This window comes from Bufo gargarizans, chromosome 2, assembly GCF_014858855.1.
Source record: "Bufo gargarizans isolate SCDJY-AF-19 chromosome 2, ASM1485885v1, whole genome shotgun sequence".
NCBI classification, from domain to species: Eukaryota; Metazoa; Chordata; class Amphibia; order Anura; family Bufonidae; genus Bufo; species Bufo gargarizans.
Genome location: NC_058081.1, coordinates 1,487,142 through 1,499,042, shown reverse-complemented (window position 1 = coordinate 1,499,042; position 11,901 = coordinate 1,487,142). Strand labels below are relative to the sequence as shown.

General features: G+C 54.9%; 1 protein-coding gene across 1 annotated transcript; it reads right to left on the bottom strand.

The window, feature by feature from the left end:
- Nucleotides 1-51: 51 nt before the first annotated feature.
- On the bottom strand, nt 52-11,403 carry LOC122926966 (motile sperm domain-containing protein 1-like). Its single transcript, XM_044278498.1, has 6 exons — nt 11,333-11,403; nt 4,238-4,447; nt 4,095-4,170; nt 3,808-4,019; nt 950-1,114; nt 52-432 (listed from the first exon to the last, which is right to left on the bottom strand). Exons 2-6 carry the CDS (start codon nt 4,401-4,403, stop codon nt 401-403), a joined length of 651 nt encoding a protein of 216 aa, XP_044134433.1. The 5' UTR covers nt 4,404-4,447; nt 11,333-11,403; the 3' UTR covers nt 52-400.
- Nucleotides 11,404-11,901: the final 498 nt, after the last annotated feature.

Genomic DNA, 11,901 nt, shown 5'->3' with positions numbered 1-11,901 from the left:
GACCATTACTACCGCGTCCCCATGATCGCCCTCAGCCCAGCAAGCGCTGCAGCGGGAGAAGACACCTTTTATTTCCATACAGGCTGTTCTCTGTGGGACATGGTAGAGATAAGCGGCTGCCAGGAGCCTGTGTGATGACGCCCCTCTCCACGGGACAGAGTGTCACCAGAGTCTCAGTAGTGCAGCCTCAGTCCTGGGGGCCCCGCGCCGTCCTCTTTGTCATAGTAGAAGAAATGTTCCATTGACCAGCAGAGCCGACTCGCTTTACAGCCTGCTGCAAATGTCCTCACGGCTGCACTCCTAATAGCGCCCCCACGGGCAGGATGGACGGGTCTCATGATGAGGAGGAGGACCTGTCACGCATCTTCACTGCTCGGTCCCGGCTCGTGTTGTCCGTCCATCAGGCCTGGAGGAAGACCATGGTGAGGAGTCCTGCGGGGGCAGAGGAGGTCAGTCACAGGGGGCCATGGACACACACCTTCCTAATTAGCATATATCACAGTAAATTCTCTCCCCTGGGGCCTGTACATTGCTCCAGTCCCAGCCAGAGCTGCAAGAACTGACAACTTCACATTCCCCTCCCGCCCCCGGGTGGTGATGTAATGTCTGTGCAGTGGCAGGAAAACCGTGAGCAGAGTGTATACACCACTGAGTGCAGCTCTGGATGTGACTGGAGTATAAGACTAGCTGTAACAGCATTACTGAGCGCAGCTCTGGATGGGACTGGAGTATGACATGATGTAACAGCATTACTGAGCGCAGCCCTGGATGTGACTGGAGTATAAGACTAGCTGTAACAGCAGTACTGAGCGCAGCTCTGGAGGTGACTGGAGTATAAGACTAGATGTAACAGCATTACTGACCACAGCTCTGGATGGGACTGGAGTATGACCTGATGTAACAGCACTGTCACTGCAGCTCTGGATGTGGCTGGAGAACTGCTACCTACCTAACACGTAGGCAGCGACCAGTTTCTGGATGACGGAGACGTGGAGGTTTTCATGGAGGAGGCTCCGGGGGTCCCCGTGTAGCGGCAGCATGAGCACCAGCAGAGCCATCAGACCCACCAGGACGTAGAGGCTGAAGAGGCCGGACGATAGAGGCCGAGGGGCACCTGGGCATGAGACACGCGGGGTGTAAGCATGGCCGCCTGATGGCAATGACAGTACCACCCCCCCGACTATTAGAACCGCCTTGTCTCCTGCGTGCGGCTGAACACTATGGCGGTACTATGGACGCTCTCTGCTCCGCCACTCACTCTAACAGGATGGAACTCCTGTGCCCGCCACCCTCAGGCATACAGGCTGGCATTACTGCTTTCTGTAAGCCTCCTAGTAATTCTGTGTACTGAACAGAGAGGGGGGCCACTACTGACAGGCACGAGGGGGGGGGGGCATTACTGACAGGCGCACACAGGGGGGGGCGCCATTACTGACAGGCACACAGAGAGGGGGGGCCATTACTGGCAGGCACGAGGGGGGGGGTGTATTACTGACAGGCACACAGAGGGGGGGGGGGGGGGGGGGGAGAGGGCGCCATTACTGACAGGCACGAGGGGGGGGGGGGATGTATTACTGACAGGCACGAGGGGGGGGGGCATTACTGACAGGCGCACACAGGGGGGGGCGCCATTACTGACAGGCACACAGAGGGGGGCGCCATTACTGACAGGCACACGGGGGGGGGGGGCGGGCGCCATTACTGACAGGCACGAGGGGGGGGGGGGGGGTGTATTACTGACAGGCACACAGAGGGGGGGGCGCCATTACTGACAGGCACGAGGGGGGGGTGTGTATTACTGACAGGCACACAGAGGGGGGGGGGGGCATTACTGACAGGCGCACACGGGGGGGGCGCCATTACTGACAGGCACACAGAGGGGGGGCGCCATTACTGACAGGCACACAGAGGGGGGGCGCCATTACTGACAGGCACGAGGGGGGGGGGGGTGTATTACTGACAGGCACACAGAGGGGGGGGGGGGCGCCATTACTGACAGGCACACAGAGGGGGGGGGGGGGGGGCGCCATTACTGACAGGCACGAGGGGGGGGGGTGTATTACTGACAGGCACACAGAGGGGGGGGGGGGCATTACTGACAGGCGCACACAGGGGGGGGGCATTACTGACAGGCGCACACAGGGGGGGGGGGCGCCATTACTGACAGGCACACAGAGGGGGGGGGGGGGCGCCATTACTGACAGGCACACAGAGGGGGGGGCGCCATTACTGACAGGCACACGGGGGGGGGGGGGGCGGGCGCCATTACTGACAGGCACGAGGGGGGGGGGGGGTGTATTACTGACAGGCACACAGAGGGGGGGGGCGCCATTACTGACAGGCACACAGAGGGGGGGGCGCCATTACTGACAGGCATGAGGGGGGGGGGTGTATTACTGACAGGCACACAGAGGGGGGGGGCATTACTGACAGGCACACAGAGGGGGGGGGCATTACTGACAGGCACACAGAGGGGGGGGCGCCATTACTGACAGGCACGGGGGGGGGGGTGGATTACTGACAGGCACACAGAGGGGGGGGCATTACTGACAGGCACACAGAGGGGGGGGGGGGCGCCATTACTGACAGGCACACAGAGGGGGGGCGCCATTACTGACAGGCACACAGAGGGGGGGGGCATTACTGACAGGCACACAGAGGGGGGGGGCGCCATTACTGACAGGCACGGGGGGGGGGTGGATTACTGACAGGCACACAGAGGGGGGGGGCATTACTGACAGGCACACAGAGGGGGGGGCGCCATTACTGACAGGCACGAGGGGGGGGGGGGGTGTATTACTGACAGGCACACAGAGGGGGGGGGGGCGCCATTACTGACAGGCACACAGAGGGGGGGGGGCGCCATTACTGACAGGCACGAGGGGGGGGGGTGTATTACTGACAGGCACACAGAGGGGGGGGGCATTACTGACAGGCACACAGAGGGGGGGGCGCCATTACTGACAGGCACGAGGGGGGGGGGTGTATTACTGACAGGCACACAGAGGGGGGGGGCATTACTGACAGGCACACAGAGGGGCGGGCGCCATTACTGACAGGCACGAGGGGGGGGGGGGTGTATTACTGACAGGCACACAGAGGGGGGGGGGCGCCATTACTGACAGGCACACAGAGGGGGGGGGGGGGGGGGGCGCCATTACTGACAGGCACGAGGGGGGGGGGTGTATTACTGACAGGCACACAGAGGGGGGGGGGCATTACTGACAGGCACACAGAGGGGGGGGGCGCCATTACTGACAGGCATGAGGGGGGGGGGTGTATTACTGACAGGCACACAGAGGGGGGGGGCATTACTGACAGGCGCACACAGGGGGGGCGCCATTACTGACAGGCACACAGAGGGGGGGCGCCATTACTGACAGGCACACGGGGGGAGGGGGGCGCCATTACTGACAGGCACACGGGGGGGGGGGCGCCATTACTGACAGGCACACAGAGGGGGGGCGCCATTACTGACAGGCACACGGGGGGGGGGGGCGGGCGCCATTACTGACAGGCACGAGGGGGGAGGGGTGTATTACTGACAGGCACACAGAGGGGGGGGGGGGCGTATTACTGACAGGCACACAGGGGGGGGGGGGCATTACTGACAGGCACACAGAAAGGGGGGGGGGCGCATTACTGACAGGCACACAGAGGGGGGGGGGGGCGCATTACTGACAGGCACACGGGGGGGGGGCTCAGGACCTGGCTGTGTGCCTGGCAGCGGGTGTAGATGTCACTGTGAGGAGCGCCATTCGTCACCACTGACCCGGCTCGTTACTAGGCGGCGCTCTGTGACCTCACCTTGCCGCATGGAGAACAGGTGAGAGGGCGGCTGCCATTGTGCAGGGTCCCGCGCGCCTCGCACTCGGGTTTCGGGTTTAGTTGGATGCAGTGTGGAGGGAATGTCCTTCCTCCCGATGACGCCTTGTCCTCCGCCCTCTTCCCGCACCTCCACACGGAATCTGTCTGCGGCGCCGTAATGCCGGGCGCGGATATCCCGATGCCGTGTGACTCTACAAGAGGACAGAGGGGACGGTCAGGGTTAGACGCCACTTCTTACGTGGCCTGCCCCTCCCCCGCGCACTCACATGTCAATGCAGGAATTTGGCTTCACAAGCCCCTCGGCATCGACCACCGTGTAGCGCAGTGGAGCCGTGGACAGGACTGCGGGCGAGAAGAGACATGAGGGGGCGCTCCGCCAGCTGCATACAGTGTACAGAGCGCCCCCTACCTTTGTATCGCAGCACCCGGGGGAAAGGGTTGTACAGGGTGAGCACCTGCTTGTGGCTGGCCTGGTCATCGGCGTAGAAGTCCAGAGCTGGAGGGAACACGAACACGGGGACGGCCGGCAGCGAGGGGGGGTCCGTCCTCCGCTCATGTGCCACCCCCCTCTGCATGGCAGTGCAGCGATGACATCACATCACTGTGGATTCCCGGGGACCTGCAAATACACAAGAATGATCAGTAATATCCACTGAGGGGACCCCAAGACTGTGACCCCCCAGAGCAGCACGATAATAGCCATGGAGGTACAGCATTACCGGTATAACGGACACTTACCGACATAGTCCACAGGCAGCACTAATGGGTTAAAGTTCCCCAGGTACAACCGGACAGACACAGGTTAATGGGTTTTGTTTTTACAGCGTTCCCTATGAGATGAAACTGACCTCCTGTTCCCTTCACTCTCCGGTCAGTACGGTTACAGCGATACCACATTTACAGTCCGGTCCATGACTATTGGGACATGGACACAATGTAACATTTCTGGCTCTATACATCACCACAATGGATGTGAGATGAGACGGACAAGACGTGCTTTACCCGCAGACTGTCGGCTGTACCCGCAGACTGTCGGCTCTACCCGCAGACTGTCGGCTCTACCCGCAGACTGTCGGCTCTACCCGCAGACTGTCGGCTCTACCCGCAGACTGTCGGCTTTAGTAATGGGACAATTGTCTTCTCAGCTGTCCCATGGCCGGTGTGTGTTATTCCCTCATTATCCCAATTACAATGAGCAGATACAAGGTCCAGAGGTCATTTCCAGTCTGCTATTTGCATTTGGAATCTGTTGCTGTCAACTCTCAAGATGAGATCCAAAGAGCGGTCACTATCAGTGAAGCCATCATTAGGCTGAAAAACACCACAAACCCATCAGAGAGATAGCAAAAACATTAGGCGCGGCCAAAACAACTGCTTGGAACATTCTTACACAGAAGGAACGCACCGGTGAGCTCAGCAACACCAAAAGACCCGGAAGACCACGGAAAACAACTGTGGTGGATGAGCGAAAAATTCTTCCCCTGGTGAAGAAAACGCCCTTCACAACAGTTGGCCAGATCAAGAACACTCTCCAGGAGGTAGGTGGATGTGTGTCAGAGTCAACAATCAGGAGAAGACTTCACCAGAGTGAATACAGAGGGTTCACCACAAGATGGAAACCATTGGTGAGCCTCAAAAACAGGAAGGCCGGATTAGAGTTTGCCAAACGACATCTAAAAAAGCCTTCACACTTCTGGAACAACATCCTATGGACAGATGAGACCAAGACCAACGTGTACCAGAGTGATGGGAAGAGAAGAGTATGGAGAAGGAAAGGAGCTGCTCATGGTCCTAAGCATACCACCTCATCAGTGAAGCATGGTGGTGGCAGTGTCATGGCGTGGGCATGTATGGCGGCCAATGGAACTGCTTCTCTTGTGTTTATTGATGATGTGACTGCTGACAAAAGCAGCAGGATGAATTCTGAAGTGTTTCGGGCAATATTATCTGCTCATATTCAGCCCAATGCTTCAGAACTCATTGGACGGCGCTTCACAGAGCAGATGGACAATGACCCAAAGCATCCTGCAAAAGCAACCAAGGAGTTTAAGGGAAAGAAGTAGAATGTTCTGCAATGGCCGAGTCAATCCACGGACCTGAACCCGATTGAGCATTTCACTTGCTGAAGACAAAACTGAAGGAAAATGCCCCAAGAAGAAGCAGGAACTGAAGACAGTGGCAGCAGAGGCCGGGCAGAGCGTCACCAGGGATGAGACCAGCGTCTGGAGATGTCTATGCGTTCCAGACTTCAGGCTGTAACTGACGGCAAAGGATTTGCAACCAAGTATTAAAAAGTTAAAGTTTGATTTATGATTATTATTCTGTCCCATTACTTCTGGTCCCTTAACAAGTGGGAGGCACAGATGCAACTGATGTAATTCCTGCACCGTTCACCTGATCTGGATGTAAATACCTCAGATTACAGCCGACAGTCTGCGGGTAAAGCCGACAGCCTGCGGGTAGAGCCGACAGCCTGCGGGTAGAGCCGACAGCCTGCGGGTAGAGCCGACAGCCTGCGGGTAGAGCCGACAGCCTGCGGGTAAAGCACATCTCGCTTCATCTCACATCCATTGTGGTGGTGTATAGAGGCAAACATGTTACATTGTGTCCATGTCCCAATATTTATGGACCTAACTGTATATAGTTTTATGGGTTTTGTTTTTACAGCGTTATCTATGAGATAAAACTGACCTTTTCTCTTCATTCTCCGGTCAGTACGATTACAGTGATACCACATTTTAAGGTGTTTTAATACTTATAAAAAACTAATTAAAAAAAAATAATTAAAATTTCCATTGCCATATTCTGATTTCGTTTCATCTGCGGAGCAACATGAGGGCTCATTTTCTTGAGTGACGATCTGTATCTCACAGAGCTGGGAGGAGGTATACAGACACACTGACCTGTATAGGCTTCAGCGAAGCACCACACCTATCTCACAGAGCAGGGAGGAGGTATACAGACACACAGACCTGTATAGGCTTCAGCGAAGCACCGCACCTATCTCACAGAGCAGGGAGGAGGTATACAGACACACTGACCTGTATAGGCTTCAGCGAAGCACCGCACCTATCTCACAGAGCAGGGAGGAGGTATACAGACACACTGACCTGTATAGGCTTCAGCGAAGCACCACACCTATCTCACAGAGCAGGGAGGCGGTATACAGACACACAAACCTGTATAGGCCTTAGCGAAGCACCGCACCTATCTCACAGAGCAGGGAGGCAGTATACAGACACACAGACCTGCATAGGCTTCAGCGAAGCACCGCACCTATCTCACAGAGCAGGGAGGAGGTATACAGACACACAGACCTGTATAGGCCTTAGCGAAGCACCGCACCTATCTCACAGAGCAGGGAGGAGGTATACAGACACACAGACCTGTATAGGCTTCAGCGAAGCACCACACCTATCTCACAGAGCAGGGAGGAGGTATACAGACACACAGACCTGTATAGGCTTCAGCGAAGCACCGCACCTATGTCACAGAGCAGGGAGGAGGTATACAGACACACAGACCTGTATAGGCTTCAGCGAAGCACCACACCTATCTCACAGAGCAGGGAGGCGGTATACAGACACACAGACCTGTATAGGCTTCAGCGAAGCACCGCACCTATCTCACAGAGCAGGGAGGAGGTATACAGACACACTGACCTGTATAGGCTTCAGCGAAGCACCGCACCTATCTCACAGAGCAGGGAGGAGGTATACAGACACACTGACCTGTATAGGCTTCAGCGAAGCACCACACCTATCTCACAGAGCAGGGAGGCGGTATACAGACACACAAACCTGTATAGGCCTTAGCGAAGCACCGCACCTATCTCACAGAGCAGGGAGGCAGTATACAGACACACAGACCTGCATAGGCTTCAGCGAAGCACCGCACCTATCTCACAGAGCAGGGAGGAGGTATACAGACACACAGACCTGTATAGGCCTTAGCGAAGCACCGCACCTATCTCACAGAGCAGGGAGGAGGTATACAGACACACAGACCTGTATAGGCTTCAGCGAAGCACCACACCTATCTCACAGAGCAGGGAGGAGGTATACAGACACACTGACCTGTATAGGCTTCAGCGAAGCACCACACCTATCTCACAGAGCAGGGAGGCGGTATACAGACACACAAACCTGTATAGGCCTTAGCGAAGCACCGCACCTATCTCACAGAGCAGGGAGGCAGTATACAGACACACAGACCTGCATAGGCTTCAGCGAAGCACCGCACCTATCTCACAGAGCAGGGAGGAGGTATACAGACACACAGACCTGTATAGGCCTTAGCGAAGCACCGCACCTATCTCACAGAGCAGGGAGGAGGTATACAGACACACAGACCTGTATAGGCTTCAGCGAAGCACCACACCTATCTCACAGAGCAGGGAGGAGGTATACAGACACACAGACCTGTATAGGCTTCAGCGAAGCACCGCACCTATGTCACAGAGCAGGGAGGAGGTATACAGACACACAGACCTGTATAGGCTTGTATCTCACAGAGCTTTGGAGGAGGTATACAACACACAGACCTGTATAGGCTTCAGCGAAGCACCCACCTATCTCACAGAGCAGGGAGGCGGTATACAGACACACAGACCTGTATAGGCTTCAGCGAAGCACCGCACCTATCTCACAGAGCAGGGAGGAGGTATACAGACACACTGACCTGTATAGGCTTCAGCGAAGCACCGCACCTATCTCACAGAGCAGGGAGGAGGTATACAGACACACTGACCTGTATAGGCTTCAGCGAAGCACCACACCTATCTCACAGAGCAGGGAGGCGGTATACAGACACACAAACCTGTATAGGCCTTAGCGAAGCACCGCACCTATCTCACAGAGCAGGGAGGCAGTATACAGACACACAGACCTGCATAGGCTTCAGCGAAGCACCGCACCTATCTCACAGAGCAGGGAGGAGGTATACAGACACACAGACCTGTATAGGCCTTAGCGAAGCACCGCACCTATCTCACAGAGCAGGGAGGAGGTATACAGACACACAGACCTGTATAGGCTTCAGCGAAGCACCACACCTATCTCACAGAGCAGGGAGGAGGTATACAGACACACAGACCTGTATAGGCTTCAGCGAAGCACCGCACCTATGTCACAGAGCAGGGAGGAGGTATACAGACACACAGACCTGTATAGGCTTCAGCGAAGCACCACACCTATCTCACAGAGCAGGGAGGCGGTATACAGACACACAGACCTGTATAGGCTTCAGCGAAGCACCGCACCTATCTCACAGAGCAGGGAGGCGGTATACAGACACACAGACCTGTATAGGCTTCAGCGAAGCACCGCACCTATCTCACAGAGCAGGGAGGCGGTATACAGACACAGACCTGTATAGGCTTCAGCGAAGCACCACACCTATCTCACAGAGCAGGGAGGAGGTATACAGACACACAGACCTGTATAGGCTGCAGCGAAGCACCGCACCTATCTCACAGAGCAGGGAGGCGGTATACAGACACACAGACCTGTATAGGCTTCAGCGAAGCACCGCACCTATCTCACAGAGCAGGGAGGCGGTATACAGACACACAGACCTGTATAGGCTTCAGCGAAGCACCGCACCTATCTCACAGAGCAGGGAGACGGTATACAGACACAGACCTGTATAGGCTTCAGCGAAGCACCGCACCTATCTCACAGAGCAGGGAGGCGGTATACAGACACACAGACCTGTATAGGCTTCAGCGAAGCACCGCACCTATCTCACAGAGCAGGGAGACGGTATACAGACACAGACCTGTATAGGCTTCAGCGAAGCACCGCACCTATCTCACAGAGCAGGGAGGCGGTATACAGACACACAGACCTGTATAGGCTTCAGCGAAGCACCGCACCTATCTCACAGAGCAGGGAGGCAGTATACAGACACACAGACCTGTATAGGCTGCAGCGAAGCACCGCACCTATCTCACAGAGCAGGGAGGCGGTATACAGACACACAGACCTGTATAGGCTTCAGGTTTGGAGAGCGCTGGACAAGTGTTTGCATGGATAATGTGTTGCAAGAGATGCAATGTATTACACATCAGGGGAGGCGCCATCTGCTGCTCCTTCGAGGGACAGAGGCCACGCCCGGTCCGTAAGCCGGCAGGGTCCTGGTATATCTTTATGCGGTCAGATCTTGGCTCCTCCTCCTGCTCAGCTTTATATTTATAGGGTTCAAGGTGATTGGTTAACTGATTGACTGATCATTACTGCTGGTTGTACCTGGGGGGCTTTAACCCATTCATGACTGTGCGGCTGTAGGATGTCCAGAAAACCGGCATTATGACGTCATCACGAGGACACCGATATTATGACGTCATCACGAGGACACCGATATTATGACGTCATCACGAGGACACCGATATTATGACGTCATCACGAGGACACCGATATTATGACATCATCACGAGGACACAGGTAATATGACGTCATCACGAGGATACCGATATTATGACATCATCACGAGGACACAGGTATTATGACGTCATCACGAGGACACAGGTATTATGACGTCATCACGAGGACACCGATATTATGACATCATCACGAGGACACCGATATTATGACATCATCACGAGGACACCGATATTATGACGTCATCACGAGGACACCGATATTATGACGTCATCACGAGGACACAGGTAATATGACGTCATCACGAGGACACCGATATTATGACGTCATCACGAGGACACCGATATTATGACGTCATCACGAGGACACCGATATTATGACGTCATCACGAGGACACAGGTATTATGACGTCATCACGAGGACACCGATATTATGACATCATCACGAGGACACAGGTATTATGACGTCATCACGAGGACACAGGTAATATGACGTCATCACGAGGACACAGGTATTATGACGTCATCACGAGGACACCGATATTATGACATCATCACGAGGACACCGATATTATGACGTCATCACGAGGACACAGGTAATATGACGTCATCACGAGGACACCGATATTATGACGTCATCACGAGGACACCGATATTATGACGTCATCACGAGGACACCGATATTATGACGTCATCACGAGGACACCGATATTATGACGTCATCACGAGGACACAGGTAATATGACGTCATCACGGGGACACTGGTAATATGACATCATCACGAGGACACTGATATTATGACATCATCACGAGGACACTGATATTATGACGTCATCACGAGGACACAGGTAATATGACATCATCACGAGGACACTGATATTATGACATCATCACGAGGACACTGATTATGACGTCATCATTCGCATACAGATATTACATGGAGATTATAAATGATACGTTGTAACCAGGTACAGATCATGTTATATTATATCTCAGGGGGAGGGGCCACAGCTGACGTCATCCACCTTTCTACCTCCCCTCTCCACACGGTCACTCCATATGAGATGATTACTGGACAGAGCCGAGTGTCCGGAGCCTCTGGGATAACGAGACAAGAGCCGTTACCTGCAGCTTCAGCCATCTCTCCGCCCGCTTCCGGGTGTCTCCGTCCAATCTTCCTATTGGTCAGAACTTCCGTCCATCAATTGGTTGCCTGGAAACAGATCGACAGCAAAATGGGTAGTGTCCAGTTCCCAGTGCTCTGATTGGATGAGAGTTCACCAATCACCGTTAGCTGATTGCGGTCATTGGCAGCGATGAGGATCCGCCCTCTGCCACGAGTTTTGCCTCACGATGTGTTCTCGTGGAGTCGGCCATTTTCTCAGAGACCAAAATGTACTTTCTGACTTGGTTGATCTCAAACAAAATGGACGTTTTAGTGGAGACACAAAGGAGGCCGCCCATTGATAGGCTCAGGATGTGTCACGTGTACGGCTCTTGTAGAAATGCCCTAAAATGGCCAGCAGATGGCGACAGAACACGAGGAGAGGCCCTGCTGCTGCGTGAGGGTTGCTTGGCTTGTCTCCATGGTAACTGCCACTTGTAGGTGTGACGGCGTTGCCATAGTGACCTACGGTGCATCCGGTGCTCATTATCACAGCTGTACACACGATGCGTTAAAGTTTCAGGATGGA